The sequence below is a fragment of the Salvelinus alpinus genome, chromosome 22, assembly GCF_045679555.1.
Source record: "Salvelinus alpinus chromosome 22, SLU_Salpinus.1, whole genome shotgun sequence".
NCBI lineage: Eukaryota > Metazoa > Chordata > Actinopteri > Salmoniformes > Salmonidae > Salvelinus > Salvelinus alpinus.
The window spans coordinates 35,768,430-35,788,809 of record NC_092107.1 but is presented as its reverse complement, the minus strand read 5'-3'; the positions used below and the strand labels follow the sequence as shown (position 1 = coordinate 35,788,809).

The 20,380-nt window shown below is 42.8% G+C and overlaps 1 protein-coding gene across 2 annotated transcripts; it reads left to right on the top strand.

The window, feature by feature from the left end:
• Window positions 1–1,665: 1,665 nt before the first annotated feature.
• Window positions 1,666–18,561, top strand: LOC139549466 (cyclin-L1-like). 2 transcript variants are annotated; one of them, XM_071360012.1, is made up of 11 exons: window positions 1,666–2,022; window positions 2,434–2,508; window positions 2,868–2,980; window positions 7,657–7,777; window positions 8,076–8,140; window positions 10,121–10,220; window positions 10,369–10,473; window positions 10,627–10,768; window positions 16,396–16,507; window positions 16,613–16,699; window positions 17,561–18,561. In XM_071360012.1, the coding sequence occupies exons 1-11, from the start codon at window positions 1,783–1,785 to the stop codon at window positions 18,012–18,014; spliced, it is 1,614 nt and encodes a 537-aa protein (XP_071216113.1). In that variant the 5' UTR covers window positions 1,666–1,782; the 3' UTR covers window positions 18,015–18,561. The 2 variants fall into 2 exon arrangements, with proteins under 2 accessions (XP_071216113.1, XP_071216112.1); XM_071360011.1 differs by having other exon boundaries at window positions 7,654–7,777.
• Window positions 18,562–20,380: the final 1,819 nt, after the last annotated feature.

Sequence of the window (20,380 nt, the reverse complement as noted above, 5' to 3'; positions counted from 1 at the left end):
TGGTGTGGCATATCAAGAAGCTGATTCAAGGGCATGATCATTAAACAGGTCCACCTTGTTGTGCTGGGGACAATAAAAGGCCACTCTAAAATGTGCAGTTTTGTCACACAACACAATGCCACAGATGTCTCAAGGTTTGTCTGGCAGACATATCAGTGTGGATGACGGATCACCACCTCAAGCTGAACCTCGGCAAGACGGAGCTGCTCTTCCTCCCGGGGAAGGACTGCCCGTTCCATGATCTCGCCATCACGGTTGACAACTCCATTGTGTCCTCCTCCCAGAGTGCTAAGAACCTTGGCGTGATCCTGGACAACACCCTGTCGTTCTCAACTAACATCAAGGCGGTGACCCGTTCCTGTAGGTTCATGCTCTACAACATTCGCAGAGTACGACCCTGCCTCACGCAGGAAGCGGCGCAGGTCCTAATCCAGGCACTTGTCATCTCCCGTCTGGATTACTGCAACTCGCTGTTGGCTGGGCTCCCTGCCTGTGCCATTAAACCCCTACAACTCATCCAGAACGCCGCAGCCCGTCTGGTGTTCAACTTTCCCAAGTTCTCTCACGTCACCCCGCTCCTCCGCTCTCTCCACTGGCTTCCAGTTGAAGCTCGCATCCGCTACAAGACCATGGTGCTTGCCTACGGAGCTGTGAGGGGAACGGCACCCCCGTACCTTCAGGCTCTGATCAGGCCCTACACCCAAACAAGGGCACTGCGTTCATCCACCTCTGGCCTGCTCGCCTCCCTACCTCTGAGGAAGTACAGTTCCCGCTCAGCCCAGTCAAAACTGTTCGCTGCTCTGGCACCCCAATGGTGGAACAAACTCCCTCACGACGCCAGGTCAGCGGAGTCAATCACCACCTTCCGGAGACACCTGAAACCCCACCTCTTTAAGGAATACCTAGGATAGGATAAAGTAATCCTTCTAACCCCCCCCCCTTAAAAGAGTTAGATGCACTATTGTAAAGTGGTTGTTCCACTGGATATCATAAGGTGAATGCACCAATTTGTAAGTCGCTCTGGATAAGAGCGTCTGCTAAATGACTTAAATGTAAATGTAAATGTTTGAGGGAGTGTGCAATTGGCATGCTGATTGCAGGAATGTCTACCAGAGAATTTAATGTTTATTTCTCTACCACAAGCCTCCTCCAACGTCATTTTAGAGAATTTGGCAGTTCATCCAACTGGCCTCACAACCACAGACCACGTTTATGGCGTCGTGTGGGTAAGCGGTTTACTGATGAAAATAGTGCCCCATAATGGTAGTGGGGCCATGGATAAGGCAGGCGACAACGAACACAATTGCATTTTATCCATGGCAATTATCCATACCGTGACGAGATCACTGTTGCCTTTATATTTTTGTTCAGTATACATTGTTGCAGTAAGACGGGCGGATGGATATGTTCAAACGCTGTATAAAAAAAGAGTTCCAAGAATTATCGTCATTGCCAATTCCAGACAGTTACCAAAAGTGACTTGCTTGCTAATTGTCCGTTCCATCATCCATTCCCATGGGATTACAGATCAAAGTGTATGCAAAATTATATGACTAATATTATAGCCTATTGTTACAAAAATGCCGTTAGGCACTTCAGCCAAATGTATGATTCATTGGAACTATTTCTTATTTCTTTCCTGTCACAAAGTTCCGCGTACGTATTGTGTACGTAGTTCAACAGTGCGCTGACGTCATCGATTTGATCATCTTTCCTTTCTCCGTCGGTGAAGCTGTCTAGGCTACGTTGTTGTGTCGTTCACTGCTTTCATTTGTGGCGAACATGGCCGCTGGTCCCGTCTCCGCTGTTCCCAACACGTCCACGAACAATGATGGGATCCTTATAGGTGACAGACTTTACTCTGAAGTTTACCTCACTATCAGCAACTCTCTCATACCGGAGGAAAGGCTTCAGCCAACCCCGTCTATGCTCGATGGCCTCGACCTGAACACGGAGACCGACCTCCGTATCCTGGGTTGCGAGCTAATTCAATCGGCTGGTATTCTTCTACGATTGCCACAGGTAAACACTCAAAATGCAAATCCAGTACCGTCAACTTCTGAAAAACATAGCTAGGTACTATAGTTGACATTGTTTTATAACTCACCTCTTTGTTTATATAACCCGTCAAAATGAGGCCAAGGAAGGGAAATACCCAAGCCAAGGCCTAACTCACAGCTAGCTCATTTATTTATTAGCGTAATCTAGTAGGCTAACCTGGTCAGTGACGGGTCAATTTATCGAATCAGATGTGTTATTTAGCGCAATTATCTATGTTATACTAATGTTACTTATATCATTAAGTATTTGATTTGTACGTTAGCGCGATTACATCCGGGGCTGTGGGGTGACAAGAACAAAATGGCGGATGTCTATTGTTGAATTGAAAGAAACGTTACTTCCGTCTAATGTAATTTGTTCTTTACATTACAGGTGGCAATGGCTACGGGTCAAGTTCTTTTTCATCGTTTTTTCTACTCTAAATCGTTTGTCAAACACAGTTTTGAGGTAAGCCAGTGTCTCTTTCCGCTGATTAGCAACACAACATTAGTTAGTTTAGCTACGGCACTCACTCACAGACGGAACGATCTTTGACTCACTGGTGTTGTGCGTAGAGAGAACGTTTACATTGGCGGCCATATTGTCATTTACTGTAAGTTAGCGTAGCTGGTTTGTCACGTAACCAGGCCCGTTTTAAAGTTGAAACCATTCCTAACTGATTGTAGCTATCTAAAATTTGATTTGATATAGCTAACCACTTTATATAAAGCTAACATTGCAAGGCCCCAGAGTAATGTTATTGTTTTGATAGCTAACCACATCTAGCTTCATACTGTAACTTTCTGTTATTCTATTCGTGTCCCCAGATTGTTGCTATGGCCTGTGTCAACTTGGCTTCCAAGATCGAGGAAGCACCAAGACGATTCAGAGACGTCATCAATGTTTTTCACCATTTAAAACAGAGTCATAGAGGCAAAAGGTAAGCATCCATATAGAAACTATCCTTCATTTCTGTTAAATGTATGTCAACCATTTGTGAGAGGCAAATGTATTCATCTGGCATTACATTAATTAGTAACTATGTTTTAAGTATCTTGCGTGATGTTGATCTGATGTATTAATGTGAAAGTGCCCTTCTGTTGATCCATGTACTCTAAACCATACTCTAAAACGTTTCAGTTTCCTCATCTCTGATCAATGGTAGTTACAGCAATATATTCACAGCTACCTACATAGACAAGTAGTTCAGTGAAAGGTGATACATTAACACATCTAACCTAAAGTGTTGTTTGCCAAGACAAAACCAACTTGGCACCAGAAGACAACACTGTGTTAGACGAGTGTCTTTCTTTGACCAGAATAATCTGTTCAGTTCCAAGTCTAAGGCTGTGGTATTAACTTGGGTTCTCTTTTCCCTTGCAACCAACTAACAGCGACCAGCTACATTTACCAAAGCCTGGGTGATGTGGAATGGTACGTAGAGATGAAGCAGTCGGCATGACAACCATGAGCGAGGTGTCATCCCCCCCCCCTCCCCTGGGAGACGCCCGTGGTGTGAGTCACTGCGGTGCACTGGGATCGGGGAGGACAGGTTGGCCGCAGGTCCTAGGCTGGGAGCCTTGGGGACTCCTTTGACTCAGTCTAAGCTTTGGGTGTTTGCGGATCCTGTGGTAATGTAGCTGAAACACTACATACAGTATGTACTACAGAGAAACCTCCCTCATTCACCAAAATGGCATTCGTGGCTTTCACAGAAATATCACCTTTTTCTTTCCTCTTAGAATATTTCCTGAATTGTTGATATGCACATGTTTACTATCTAGATGTAATATTGAGGAGATATGTTTAAGAGCTGGGTTGGTGGTGTTAGTTTTACTCTACATCACCACCTGTAACTGGACATCAGCTGAGTTCCCCATGTGCCTGTTGTTTTTTTAATAGATTTTGTTTGGAGGAAATAGTTTTCTCTTGAAATTGACCATGGTATGCTACATTTAAGTCAGTCTGAAGTAGATGTAGCTATTCCACCTGACTGATTTCGGCTTGTGTAGTAGCTTAGAAACACGTACTGAAGCTGCACACATTTTCCATGTCACATGTTTTTGTCATCCTGTCTAGACTCCACTGAAGTCAGGAAATTAGTAAATCCAAACTTGTTTTCGTGCCATGAAATACACGTTTTAATTGTAACTTTGGTCGTGTTTGTGGTCTAGTAAATGTTCAGTTAGAAAATGTATTTAGTTCTGACTGAGATCTGGCGCCTCTACAGTCATGTTATTACCATGTCATATCAGAGTACCAGATATCTACAGAGTCATGTTATTACCATGTCATATCAGAGTACCAGATATCTAGAGGCATGTTATTACCATGTCATATCAGAGTACCAGATATCTACAGAGTCATGTTATTACCATGTCATATCAGAGTACCAGATAGCTACAGAGTCATGTTATTACCATGTAATATCAGAGTACCAAATATCTACAGAGTCATGTTATTACCATGTCATATCAGAGTACCAGATATCTACAGAGTCATGTTATTACCATGTCATATCAGAGTACCAGATATCTACAGAGTCATGGTATTACCATGTCATATCAGAGTACCAGATATCTACAGAGTCATGTTATTACCATGTCATATCAGAGTACCAGATATCTACAGAGTCATGTTGTTACCATGTCATATCAGAGTACCAGATATCTACAGAGTCATGTTATTACCATGTCATGTCAGTGTACCAGATATCTACAGAGTCATGTTATTACCATGTCATATCAGAGTACCAGATATCTAGAGGCATGTTATTACCATGTCATATCAGAGTACCAGATATCTACAGAGTCATGTTATTACCATGTCATATCAGAGTACTAGATATCTACAGAGTCATGTTATTACCATGTCATGTCAGTGTACCAGATATCTACAGAGTCATGTTATTACCATGTCATATCAGAGTACCAGATATCTAGAGTCATGTTATTACCATGTCATATCAGAGTACCTGATATCTAGAGGCATGTTATTACCATGTCATATCAGAGTACCAGATATCTACAGAGTCATGTTATTACCATGTCATATCAGAGTACCAGATAGCTACAGAGTCATGTTATTACCATGTCATATCAGAGTACTAGATATCTACAGAGTCATGTTATTACCATGTCATATCAGAGTACCAGATATCTACAGAGTCATGTTATTACCATGTCATATCAGAGTACCAGATAGCTACAGAGTCATGTTATTACCATGTCATATCAGAGTACCAGATATCTACAGAGTCATGTTATTACCATGTCATATCAGAGTACCAGATAGCTACAGAGTCATGTTATTACCATGTCATATCAGAGTACCAGATATCTAGAGGCATGTTATTACCATGTCATATCAGAGTACCAGATATCTACAGAGTCATGTTATTACCATGTCATATCAGAGTACCAGATATCTACAGAGTCATGTTGTTACCATGTCATATCAGAGTACCAGATAGCTACAGAGTCATGTTATTACCATGTCATATCAGAGTACTAGATATCTACAGAGTCATGTTATTACCATGTCATATCAGAGTACCAGATAGCTACAGAGTCATGTTATTACCATGTCATATCAGAGTACCAGATATCTAGAGGCATGTTATTACCATGTCATATCAGAGTACCAGATAGCTACAGAGTCATGTTATTACCATGTCATATCAGAGTACCAGATATCTAGAGGCATGTTATTACCATGTCATATCAGAGTACCAGATAGCTACAGAGTCATGTTGTTACCATGCCATATCAGAGTACCAGATAGCTACAGAGTCATGTTATTACCATGTCATATCAGAGTACCAGATATCTAGAGTCATGTTATTACCATGTCATATCAGAGTACCAGATATCTAGAGGCATGTTATTACCATGTCATATCAGAGTACCAGATATCTACAGAGTCATGTTATTACCATGTCATATCAGAGTACCAGATATCTACAGAGTCATGTTATTACCATGTCATATCAGAGTACCAGATATCTAGAGGCATGTTATTACCATGTCATATCAGAGTACCAGATATCTAGAGGCATGTTATTACCATGTCATATCAGAGTACCAGATATCTACAGAGTCATGTTATTACCATGTCATATCAGAGTACCAGATATCTACAGAGTCATGTTGTTACCATGTCATATCAGAGTACCAGATATCTAGAGTCATGTTGTTACCATGTCATATCAGAGTACCAGATATCTACAGAGTCATGTTGTTACCATGTCATATCAGAGTACCAGATATCTACAGAGTCATGTTATTACCATGTCATATCAGAGTACCAGATATCTAGAGGCATGTTATTACCATGTCATATCAGAGTACCAGATATCTACAGAGTCATGTTATTACCATGTCATATCAGAGTACCAGATATCTACAGAGGCATGTTATTACCATGTCATATCAGAGTACCAGATATCTAGAGGCATGTTATTACCATGTCATATCAGAGTACCAGATATCTACAGAGTCATGTTATTACCATGTCATATCAGAGTACCAGATATCTACAGAGTCATGTTATTACCATGTAATATCAGAGTACCAAATATCTACAGAGGCATGTTATTACCATGTCATATCAGAGTACCAGATAGGAATGCTAGGACCCTTGCATAACCTCTGCTGTGGCGTCCTTAATGTTGTGTGGGCAGGTTCTGGGTGTTGACTGAGAGCTACCAGGACTGAATGGGATGAGATCCGTGCTGCATTAGTTCCAGGTTTTTATCTGGGTTTTTCTGGGGTCCTTTACATGCTTCTTAGAAGTTGGGGTTCAGATGAAAAACATATGTCTATCTCAATGTGACTCCTGGTTAAATAAAGTGTACATCAACATACATTTTTACATCCAGTACATGTATGAGTCTAGACAGTGATGTCCAAAGTTGAGTATATTTGTTCTCTTTTTAAAAACCGAGGTTTTGATCTGTAAATAGAAGCGTCTTTGGCCACCACTCACATTTCCAGTCTCGTGGGTCCATTTTCTTACAATGAGTGTTTTTAAGTGCATGTTTTGTAGGTAATCGTAGTGTAGGCCCTACCTTAAGGATTTTCTTTCCATAATGTGGTGAGAAGTGTATGTTTGCTTCCTTATTGGGTGACTATATAAGTCGCTCTGGATAAGAGCGTCTGCTAAATGACTTAAATGTAAATGTAAATGAAGTCAGTCAATTGGTTATTTTCTTTTACACAGTATTTGTCATCAGATACCCGACACCTAAGTTGACAATATATTTTTTGCGTCCCATTTCTAACCCTAATACAACAATACAAGGTGAAGAGCTGATTGGCTAGTCTAGTTCCCCCCCCCCCCCCCCGGGTTTGGTGAAGTTTAGGGTTTTTGTTGATATTTCTGTCAAAGCTGTGATGTATGGTGACTTGGGGCAGGCATTGGACCATGTGACTCAAAAGCTTCCACTGAAATCACAGGAGCCAACTAAACCCCTTTTAAAAATACTCCATTTGGGCCTGTTGCTTTAAGTTGGTCCAAGGGGGAAAGAGAACCAGTCAAAGAAAACAGAAGGGTGCTTTCTGTTTTTTGAGGGGGTGGGAAACATTTTTGGTTATTTTCATTCTTTTTATAAAGCAGGAGTGCAAGTTCATTGATTCTTGATCAGAACTACATTAATACCAAAAACCAAGTGATCAAAGCTGAGCGGAGAATCCTGAAGGAGCTGGGCTTCTGCGTACACGTCAAGCATCCGCACAAGGTGAGACCCAGTTACACCTCTCACAACACTCATACATTGCAACCGGTGTTATTCTGATTCAACAGTTACAGTTACATTTATCTCTCAGCATTTGCTTTAGGCCCAACCTATCAGACTCCACTAACACTGCTGTTCAGTTAAGGCTGTGACGGTTTCTGTGACTCAACATGACACCGCTGTAGTTATGTTGTTCTAGAACATTATCAATTCTCAGTACAGGCTGGTGGTTTACATTCTACGTTCTAGGGATTGTGAAACCGCGTTGGTTATTGCATAATGTCAACTGGTCTTCTTCCAGATCATCGTCATGTACCTGCAAGTCCTGGAATGTGAGAAGAACCAGACTCTGGTCCAGACCGCCTGGTAAGTACATGGCCTGTACCCTAACTAACCCGGTGCCAAACGTCTGATTCCACCCCTCTGTAACCTCTTTTCTCTGATGGATTCATTATTGAGACCTGTTTGTTTTCCTCTTGTCCTTTACATGGCTATTTCTAGTCTGATTCTGGTGCCCAAGGAACTCAGTTTAACTTTGTCCTTTCTCTCTACTCTTTGATTAAAGGGTAGTCCATGCTGGTAAGTCTCATAAAGAACCTCTGAACTCTGCTCCTCCAACCACATGACCCCAGGAAGCTCCCCCCATTGGCTGGCTGCCCTTCTCGGAGACAGCCAATCCAGTGAGAGCTCTCTGCCGAGATCCACTGAAGGGGGCGAGCCTTTCCCAACTGCCAACATGGTCTTGTTTTCTCTTGGGGGTGTCCAGAAGGATTTGTATTTTTTGGGGTTGTGCTTCCAAGGTTAAACTGTTTTTTTTGTCTGTTTTTTTACAAAATAGATGGCTCTAACTACAATTGCATTTTTTTTCTAGTTGCTTGCTTTAGATTCGAAGTCAGCATAGTTTTTTTGTTGTTGACTGGACCGGTTTCTGGGTATGCCTTTTTGATACAGTAGTTAAAGTGTGCTGTTGAACTGTCCCAAACTGATGTGGTCTCCAGACATGTCTTACAGGATGATCCTGCTCAGGCTTTGACGCCAAGGACCTGTCTCGTCACCCATCAATATCCACCGGCCACTTTTAGCAGTAGTCTATCGATAGTCCAGAGTTCCAACCCTCGGCCCGTCCAGGGAAGCCTGTTCTGGGGGACCCCTGTTTGTGCTGCTTTTCATTTAAGGCTGTCTGAAGGTTGTCTGATCTGAAATCATATGACAACCCCCCCACACACACAAGGGTCCCGCTCCAGGACTGGCTCAGAATGGGGAAATCTGCTCCAACTATTCAGTGAAGCCAAGTTTAGATTTCAATGTCTTTAGTGCTATTTTTGTTGTTGTTGTTGTTCCGTCAGTAAAGCTAGGTTTTGCATATCACACCCAGCTTCCATTGAATCCTGACGGATACACGTTGGTCCATGTGTCTTTTGTTCTGTCACCCCTCATCTTTCTGTTTCTGTCTGACTGCTTGCTAGACGACAAAACCATCACTCTGAAATGTCCGTTGTCTGTCAGATGTTGTCATGCCTGAGGTATAGCTTATCAGGGTCGCTGAAACTCAGACAACTAGCTGCAATTAGAATCCCACATTAAAACAGCTTGAACCCTGTTAGCTTCCATCAACCGTCACGTCACTGTTCTACACATGGCGGCTTTGTGTTGGCCGTTTGATGTGGAGTTCAGGGTTACCTAGCGACTCTTTAACTGTGCAGAGTGCATCATGTCTGACCTGTCCAATCTGATCTTTGATCTGCGGTTAAGGGAAACTTCCATCTCCTCTCGGCCAAGGGATAAGTCATTACCGATCTGGCCGATGGCTGCATATTGTAAAGGGCTGCTGTATGTCTCTGGTCACCTCGGTCTGCTCTGCATTCCCCTGCTGTTTGCATGTGTACTTTAGACAGGCATGTCTACCTCTGAATAGGACTTTTGTTTTTGGGTGCCGTATTGTCTTTTACGGTAAAGACCAGTGGGCTCTTGGATAACCGTCCTGTCCTGTGTACAAGCTTTCATCTGTGACGCTGCATGTCCAGCTCAACACCAACATGGATGAGAGAGAGAGAGAGACAAAGCTAAACTAGAGTCTCCATAGTGTTTCTCTATTACTACTATTCCAGATGTATAACTCTGGTCCCGTAGAGCTGCACTGTGCAGGCTTTTGTTTCACCCCTGCACTAACACATGGTTGAAGTAACACGGTCAAGCTGGGACAAGCCTGCACATCCTTTTAGCTGTTGAGGACCAGCTGGTGACTGCTCAGACCAGTGTTTCTGTGATGTGGTCTGTTGGGGAGGGACGTGAGGCTATGGGAGGAAATGGTGCTATGTTTCTGTATGTTGCTTGTGTTCCTTGTAGGAACTACATGAATGACAGCCTTAGGACCAACGTGTTTGTGAGGTTCCAAGCTGAAACCATCGCGTGTGCCTGCATCTACCTGGCTGCCAGAGCTCTTCAGGTACGGCTGGATTGGATTTGGCTTCTCCTTTTCATCTCACCTTCTCTCCCGTCTTTCTCCCATCTCTTCCAATCTCTAGTTTTCAACAACAACAAAAAAATGTGTAGCATCATTAACTAAGGTGCTGTGTGTTGCTGTGTGTCTGTAGATGCCTCTCCCATCCAGACCTCACTGGTATCTGCTGTTTGGAGCCACGGAGGAGGAGATAAAGGATATCTGTATCACCACCCTCAAACTCTACACCAGGAAGAAGGTACATACTGTATGTATGTAGAGTATCACCCCCTAACCTTCTAGCAACCCTGGAACCGTTGCCTTGTTCCTCTATGCATCCTCCTGCTGTATGATGCAATACACCTTAACTTCTCAAATCGCCCTCCTAACACTGTCTCTTTCTCTGGGCCAGCCGGACTATGACCACCTGGAGAAGGAAGTGGAGAAGAGGAAGATGTCTATGCAGGAGGCCAAGCTGAAGGCTAAAGGGTTGAACCCTGATGGGACCCCAGCTCTGTCCAACCTGGGGGGCTTCTCTCCTGGATCCAAACCCTGTGAGTTTACCTTACCGTAGTTGTTCATTTAAACCCTGTGAGTTTACCTTACCGTAGTTGTTCATTCAAACCCTGTGAGGTTACCTTACCGTAGTTGTTCATTTAAACCCTGTGAGGTTACCTTACCGTAGTTGTTCATTTAAACCCTGTGAGGTTACCTTACCGTAGTTGTTCATTTAAACCCTGTGAGGTTACCTTACCGTAGTTGTTCATTTAAACCCTGTGAGGTTACCTTACCGTGAGGTTACCTTACCGTAGTTGTTCATTCAAACCCTGTGAGGTTACCTTACCGTAGTTGTTCATTTAAACCCTGTGAGTTTACCTTACCGTAGTTGTTCATTTAAACCCTGTGAGGTTACGATTACCGTGAGGTTACCTTACCGTAGTTGTTTATTTAAACCCTGTGAGTTTACCTTACCGTAGTTGTTCATTTAAACCCTGTGAGGTTACGATTACCGTGAGATAACCTTACCGTAGTTGTTTATTTAAACCCTGTGAGTTTACCTTACCGTAGTTGTTCATTTAAACCCTGTGAGGTTACCTTACCGTAGTTGTTCATTTAAACCCTGTGAGGTTACCTTACCGTAGTTGTTCATTTAAACCCTGTGAGGTTACCTTACCGTAGTTGTTCATTTAAACCCTGTGAGTTTACCTTACCGTAGTTGTTCATTTAAACCCTGTGAGGTTACCTTACCGTGAGGTTACCTTACCGTAGTTGTTCATTTAAACCCTGTGAGGTTACCTTACCGTAGTTGTTCATTTAAACCCTGTGAGGTTACCTTACCGTGAGGTTACCTTACCGTAGTTGTTCATTCAAACCCTGTGAGGTTACCTTACCGTAGTTGTTCATTTAAACCCTGTGAGTTTACCTTACCGTAGTTGTTCATTTAAACCCTGTGAGGTTACGATTACCGTGAGGTTACCTTACCGTAGTTGTTTATTTAAACCCTGTGAGTTTACCTTACCGTAGTTGTTCATTTAAACCCTGTGAGGTTACGATTACCGTGAGGTTACCTTACCGTAGTTGTTTATTTAAACCCTGTGAGTTTACCTTACCGTAGTTGTTCATTTAAACCCTGTGAGGTTACCTTACCGTAGTTGTTCATTTAAACCCTGTGAGGTTACCTTACCGTAGTTGTTCATTTAAACCCTGTGAGTTTACCTTACCGTAGTTGTTCATTTAAACCCTGTGAGGTTACGATTACCGTGAGGTTACCTTACCGTAGTTGTTTATTTAAACCCTGTGAGTTTACCTTACCGTAGTTGTTCATTTAAACCCTGTGAGGTTACGATTACCGTGAGGTTACCTTACCGTAGTTGTTTATTTAAACCCTGTGAGTTTACCTTACCGTAGTTGTTCATTTAAACCCTGTGAGGTTACCTTACCGTAGTTGTTCATTTAAACCCTGTGAGGTTACCTTACCGTAGTTGTTCATTTAAACCCTGTGAGTTTACCTTACCGTAGTTGTTCATTTAAACCCTGTGAGGTTACCTTACCGTAGTTGTTCATTTAAACCCTGTGAGTTTACCTTACCGTAGTTGTTCATTTAAACCCTGTGAGGTTACCTTACCGTGAGGTTACCTTACCGTAGTTGTTCATTTAAACCCTGTGAGGTTACCTTACCGTAGTTGTTCATTTAAACCCTGTGAGGTTACCTTACCGTGAGGTTACCTTACCGTAGTTGTTCATTCAAACCCTGTGAGGTTACCTTACCGTAGTTGTTCATTTAAACCCTGTGAGTTTACCTTACCGTAGTTGTTCATTTAAACCCTGTGAGGTTACGATTACCGTGAGGTTACCTTACCGTAGTTGTTTATTTAAACCCTGTGAGTTTACCTTACCGTAGTTGTTCATTTAAACCCTGTGAGGTTACGATTACCGTGAGGTTACCTTACCGTAGTTGTTTATTTAAACCCTGTGAGTTTACCTTACCGTAGTTGTTCATTTAAACCCTGTGAGGTTACCTTACCGTAGTTGTTCATTTAAACCCTGTGAGGTTACCTTACCGTAGTTGTTCATTTAAACCCTGTGAGTTTACCTTACCGTAGTTGTTCATTTAAACCCTGTGAGGTTACCTTACCGTAGTTGTTCATTTAAACCCTGTGAGTTTACCTTACCGTAGTTGTTCATTTAAACCCTGTGAGGTTACCTTACCGTGAGGTTACCTTACCGTAGTTGTTCATTTAAACCCTGTGAGGTTACCTTACCGTAGTTGTTCATTTAAACCCTGTGAGTTTACCTTACCGTAGTTGTTCATTTAAACCCTGTGAGGTTACGATTACCGTGAGGTTACCTTACCGTAGTTGTTTATTTAAACCCTGTGAGTTTACCTTACCGTAGTTGTTCATTTAAACCCTGTGAGGTTACGATTACCGTGAGGTTACCTTACCGTAGTTGTTTATTTAAACCCTGTGAGTTTACCTTACCGTAGTTGTTCATTTAAACCCTGTGAGGTTACCTTACCGTAGTTGTTCATTTAAACCCTGTGAGGTTACCTTACCGTAGTTGTTCATTTAAACCCTGTGAGTTTACCTTACCGTAGTTGTTCATTTAAACCCTGTGAGGTTACGATTACCGTGAGGTTACCTTACCGTAGTTGTTTATTTAAACCCTGTGAGTTTACCTTACCGTAGTTGTTCATTTAAACCCTGTGAGGTTACGATTACCGTGAGGTTACCTTACCGTAGTTGTTTATTTAAACCCTGTGAGTTTACCTTACCGTAGTTGTTCATTTAAACCCTGTGAGGTTACCTTACCGTAGTTGTTCATTTAAACCCTGTGAGGTTACCTTACCGTAGTTGTTCATTTAAACCCTGTGAGTTTACCTTACCGTAGTTGTTCATTTAAACCCTGTGAGGTTACCTTACCGTAGTTGTTCATTTAAACCCTGTGAGTTTACCTTACCGTAGTTGTTCATTTAAACCCTGTGAGGTTACCTTACCGTGAGGTTACCTTACCGTAGTTGTTCATTTAAACCCTGTGAGGTTACCTTACCGTAGTTGTTCATTTAAACCCTGTGAGGTTACCTTACCGTGAGGTTACCTTACCGTAGTTGTTCATTCAAACCCTGTGAGGTTACCTTACCGTAGTTGTTCATTTAAACCCTGTGAGTTTACCTTACCGTAGTTGTTCATTTAAACCCTGTGAGGTTACGATTACCGTGAGGTTACCTTACCGTAGTTGTTTATTTAAACCCTGTGAGTTTACCTTACCGTAGTTGTTCATTTAAACCCTGTGAGGTTACGATTACCGTGAGGTTACCTTACCGTAGTTGTTTATTTAAACCCTGTGAGTTTACCTTACCGTAGTTGTTCATTTAAACCCTGTGAGGTTACCTTACCGTAGTTGTTCATTTAAACCCTGTGAGGTTACCTTACCGTAGTTGTTCATTTAAACCCTGTGAGTTTACCTTACCGTAGTTGTTCATTTAAACCCTGTGAGGTTACCTTACCGTAGTTGTTCATTTAAACCCTGTGAGTTTACCTTACCGTAGTTGTTCATTTAAACCCTGTGAGGTTACCTTACCGTGAGGTTACCTTACCGTAGTTGTTCATTTAAACCCTGTGAGGTTACCTTACCGTAGTTGTTCATTTAAACCCTGTGAGGTTACCTTACCGTAGTTGTTCATTTAAACCCTGTGAGGTTACCTTACCGTAGTTGTTCATTTAAACCCTGTGAGGTTACCTTACCGTAGTTGTTCATTTAAACCCTGTGAGGTTACCTTACCGTAGTTGTTCATTTAAACCCTGTGAGGTTACCTTACCGTAGTTGTTCATTTAAACCCTGTGAGTTTACGATTACCGTGAGGTTACCTTACCGTAGTTGTTTATTTAAACCCTGTGAGTTTACCTTACCGTAGTTGTTCATTTAAACCCTGTGAGGTTACGATTACCGTGAAGTTACCTTACCGTAGTTGTTTATTTAAACCCTGTGAGTTTACCTTACCGTAGTTGTTCATTTAAACCCTGTGAGGTTACCTTACCGTGAGGTTACCTTACCGTAGTTGTTCATTTAAACCCTGTGAGGTTACCTTACTGTAGTTGTTCATTTAAACCCTGTGAGGTTACGATTACCCTGAGGTTACCTTACCGTAGTTGTTTATTTAAACCCTGTGAGTTTACCTTACCGTAGTTGTTCATTTAAACCCTGTGAGGTTACCTTACCGTAGTTGTTCATTTAAACCCTGTGAGGTTACCTTACCGTAGTTGTTCATTTAAACCCTGTGAGTTTACCTTACCGTAGTTGTTCATTTAAACCCTGTGAGGTTACCTTACCGTAGTTGTTCATTTAAACCCTGTGAGTTTACCTTACCGTAGTTGTTCATTTAAACCCTGTGAGGTTACCTTACCGTGAGGTTACCTTACCGTAGTTGTTCATTTAAACCCTGTGAGGTTACCTTACCGTAGTTGTTCATTTAAACCCTGTGAGGTTACCTTACCGTAGTTGTTCATTTAAACCCTGTGAGGTTACCTTACCGTAGTTGTTCATTTAAACCCTGTGAGGTTACCTTACCGTAGTTGTTCATTTAAACCCTGTGAGGTTACCTTACCGTAGTTGTTCATTTAAACCCTGTGAGGTTACCTTACCGTAGTTGTTCATTTAAACCCTGTGAGTTTACGATTACCGTGAGGTTACCTTACCGTAGTTGTTCATTTAAACCCTGTGAGTTTACCTTACCGTAGTTGTTCATTTAAACCCTGTGAGGTTACGATTACCGTGAAGTTAGTTACCTTACCGTAGTTGTTTATTTAAACCCTGTGAGTTTACCTTACCGTAGTTGTTCATTTAAACCCTGTGAGGTTACCTTACCGTGAGGTTACCTTACCGTAGTTGTTCATTTAAACCCTGTGAGGTTACCTTACTGTAGTTGTTCATTTAAACCCTGTGAGGTTACCTTACCGTAGTTGTTCATTTAAACCCTGTGAGGTTACCTTGCCGTAGTTGTTCATTTAAACCCTGTGAGGTTACCTTGCCGTAGTTGTTTATTCAAACCCTGAGGTTACCAAGAGCCCTGCTCAAATCTGGTCATCAGAGAAGTACATTGTGGTTGTTGGGTCCGTGGTTCAACCTGTTGTTGGGTCCGTGGTTCAACCTGTTGTTGGGTCCGTGGTTCAACCTGTTGTTGGGTCTGTGGTTCAACCTGTTGTTGGGTCTGTGGTTCAACCTGTTGTTGGGTCCGTGGTTCAACCTGTTGTTGGGTCCGTGGTTCAACCTGTTGCTGGGTCCGTGGTTCAACCTGTTGTTGGGTCCGGGGTTCAACCTGTTGTTGGGTCCGGGGTTCAACCTGTTGTTGGGTCCGGGATTCAACCTGTTGTTGGGTCCGGGGTTCAACCTGTTGTTGGGTCCGGGGTTCAAACTGTTGTTGGGTCCGTGGTTCAACCTGTTGGGTCCGTGGTTCAACCTGTTGTTGGGTCCGTGGTTCAACCTGTTGTTGGGTCCGTGGTTCCACCTGTTGTTGGGTCCGTGGTTCAACCTGTCTAATGACCTTCAACTTCTCTCCCTTTAAAAAAAAAAAAAACGCTTAATTAAAAAGAAATAATAATACAAGAATTAACATAACATAACTTTACATTTCTAAACGGGGACCGACCGGTGTAATGACATGTTATGCGTCTGTGCTCTCTAGGTTCCCCCAGTGTAGTGAAGGTGGAGGATACATCTCCAAACCTCCTGGCCCTCAAACCTGTAAAGAAAGAGCCAGACGGCAGAGCCCAGGGCTCCAAGAGCCCACACAACGGGTAAAGACATACTCTTAAACATAACAGGGACTATTTTTTTCCTGTTAAAGTTTAATTTTTATTTTAAGCAGACACCTCTAATGGAAATGGCATCTCTCTCCTCAGGCTGAGGAAGGAGGTGAAGATTGGAAGGAACAGTGGGAGTGGCTCTCGTTCCAGAACTCGCTCGCGATCACGCTCCCCACGCAGACAGTAAGACCTCACTCTTTCATTAACTATGTGTGCTTTACTTAGTAAACTGGATGTAAAGTACCGTGGTAAACTGGTACTTTACAGACTGTTACTACAGTACTTTACAGACAGTTTACTACGGTACCGGCCAGTTTGCTACGGTACCGGCCAGGTTACTGCAGTGCTTTACGGCCAGGTTACTGCAGTGCTTTACGGCCAGGTTACTGCAGTGCTTTACTGCCAGGTTACTGCAGTGCTTTACGGCCAGGTTACTGCAGTACTTTACGGCCAGGTTACTGCAGTACTTTACGGCCAGGTTACTGCAGTACTTTACAGACAGTTTACTACGGTACCGGCGAGGTTACTGCAATACTTTGCGGCCAGGTTACTACAGTACTTTACAGACAGTTTACTACGGTACCGGCCAGGTTACTGCAGTACTTTACAGACAGTTTACTACGGTACCGGCCAAGTTACTGCAGTACTTTACGGCCAGGTTACTGCAGTACTTTACGGCCAGGTTTCTGCAGTACTTTACGGCCAGGTTACTGCAGTACTTTACGGCCAGGTTACTGCAGTACTTTACGGCCAGGTTACTGCAGTACTTTACGCCCAGGTTACTGCAGTACTTTACGGCCAGGTTACTGCAGTACTTTACGGCCAGGTTACTGCAGTACTTTACGGCCAGGTTACTGCAGTACTTTACGCCCAGGTTACTGCAGTACTTTACGGCCAGGTTACTGCAGTACTTTACGGCCAGGTTACTGCAGTACTTTACGGCCAGGTTACTGCAGTACTTTACGCCCAGGTTACTGCAGTACTTTACGGCCAGGTTACTGCTGAAGAACACTGTCTTAACTGTTTTCTCGACTGTCTCTGCAGTTACAACAGCCGGCGCAGTCGTTCTGGGACATACAGTTCTCGTTCCCGCAGTCGCTCTCACAGCCGCAGCCCCTCACCCCGACGCCATCCTCCCTCCCCCCTCCTCCCACATCTCAAGTCAAAGCCCGGCCACCATGGCAACATCGACCCCAAGCCATCGAGTCGTCATAGCAGCAGCGGAGGAGGGGCTCACAAGAGGAAGAGGTCCAGGTCGCGCTCTGCCAGCAAGGGAGAGAGGGAACGGGAGAGGGGGAGGGAGCGGGACAGAGATCGCAGCACGTCGGACCTCTCCTCGGCCAAGAAGCACAAGCACGAGAGAGGTGGTCCTGGGGGAGGACATCACCGTGGAGACAGGAGGGAGCGGTCCAGGTCGTACGAGCGGGAGCGCACCCACAAGGGCAAACGCCATAGCAGCAGCGGCGGACACTCGGGTCACGGGCGCCACCGCCGCTGACCAGGGTCAGGAGGAGGAACCTCCGCTCCTTAATGCAGTTTTGTCTATTTTATTTTTGTTCTGCTTTCCCGCCCCAATCCTTCCATTCAAACCTTCTTCTTCTTTAGTTGAAATGGTGGACTTGGAGAGAACGTATTTACAGTGTAAAGATGGTTCCCTGCTGATTTATTGACAATGCTTTGATTTATAAAAGCGACACTTCAGTGGTAGAAGGAATAAATGTGTATTCAAAAATAAAAGAATCATTCAGGAAAGGCGTCAAATAGTTTTTTGCTCAGTGGACTGAAGGTGACTACCTGGTCCTATGTGTTGGATCATTCCGTTGGTCCAATGTGCGTTGGCTAAAGCCGTGTTCTGTACAGATGCAAAGGACTACTGGGCTTCTCTAGAAATATAGACCATATTCTCTTTTTTTTTTTTTTACAGCTGGATGCAGACTCTTGATTTCAGAACCTTTTTTTAGGATCGTGGTGAATTTGTTACACTGGTTTTTAGTCTGCATGTGTTCATGTCTGATTTTTACACAATTAAAAAAAATAATGACAAATGATTGACTTTGTATTTTGTTACACCATATTACAGGTCATGAAAAGCTGCAGTCGCTATTGGCTGCGTTCACACAGGCACCATATGTCTTGTCATTTTCCTCTAATGGTCATTTGACCAATAGGATCAGCTCTGAGAAATACCAGTTAGTGGGGAGGGGGGTCTCAATTTGGCTGCCGGTGTGAACGCAGCCAAATGGGGCATGTTAAACACCTGTTATGACAACTCTTATCCCTTCAACAGTAACAGACCTACATACACCATTTTTTTTTTTACAAATATTTTTTTTTTTGCAGTAAAACCAATATGCATACAAACCAACAATGATAACATATTGTAAAGGGTTACAACACATTACAGATTATACAAAGACCTTAAAAGATACACATGGTTTGATAGTTTTAACAGCTTATTAGAATAGTGTAGAATGGTCTTAATGTACTGCTCAAACTTATAGAAAACACGGAATACTTTTTTTATTTGTGAATTTATGAATATGACATGTTGCCATTTAGCGCAGTTTGATTTAATCGGTAAGAATGTGTTCTTTATCCTTATTATAATTAAGGAAACCGAGCAGCACATTCTCCCCTTATAAAAACCAAAGTCATCAAGTATATTAACAATTATAAAACTATAAATATCTTTCCATAATTTCTTTACATGTAGACAATGCCAAAATAAACTCTAAACTGTTTCTGGATGCTCAACACAAAAAGTACAGTTAATATTCATGTTTTATTTCTTTTGTTTCTTCAGGTAATGAGTTACAGGGTCATACTTAAGAATCATTCTGAAAGAGACCTCTTTGACCTTGTTAACAAGCAGATATTTGTGTGGTAATAAGCAGACTTTGTTTCCAACAGATATTAGTGACCAATGTAGTCCAGTAACTTGTGACATAAGGAATAGATACAAATTGTATAGACCTATTGTTCTGAGGGAGCAAGGAGAAACACATTTTTCCTAATGGAGAGTCAACTGGATTAAGCGAGGGTAGGTCAAGAAGGTGAGGTCTGGTTACACCTCTAAACAACATGAGAGTTCCAGATGGAATAGCATCAAAGACTATGGCGAAGTCTCTAGTTGTTACAGGGATATTGTAACGAGATGAGATACAGAGCTTGGCCTCTGTTATTGATCACGATTGTATAATTTAGTTTATGTCAATAGTGTTCTGATGAGCATGTCGTGTTCTGATGAGCACGTCGTGTTCTGATGAGCACGTAGTGTTCTGATGAGCACGTAGTGTTCTGATGAGCATGTCGTGTTCTGATGAGCACGTCGTGTTCTGATGAGCACGTCGTGTTCTGATGAGCACGTCGTGTTCTGATGAGCACGTCGTGTTTTGATGAGCACGTCGTGTTCTGATGAGCATGTCGTGTTCTGATGAGCATGTCGTGTTCTGATGAGCATGTGTTATGTTTCACCACAAGAGGGCAGGACTAGCTTAATATTCTGTTGCTCCTGGAGTGAGGATGTTGTGGTCACTGCAAGCCAGGGTAGTAGGATTTGGTCCCATTCTCTTACTTTTTTACCCTCTGTCCCTCTATTATCTCTCTCTTTTTCACCCTCTGTCCCTCTATTCTCTCTTTTTCACTCTGTTTCCTCTATTCTCTCTCTTTTTCACCCTCTGTCCCTCTATTCTCTCGCTCTTTTTCACCCTCTGTCCCTCTATTATCTCTCTTTTTCACCCTCTGTCCCTCTATCTCTCTCCTTTTCACCCTCTGTCCCTCTATTATCTCTCTTTTTCACCCTCTGTGGCGGTGAGAGGTCAAGATATTATCTCTCTCTGTCCCTCTATTCTCTCGCTTTTTCAC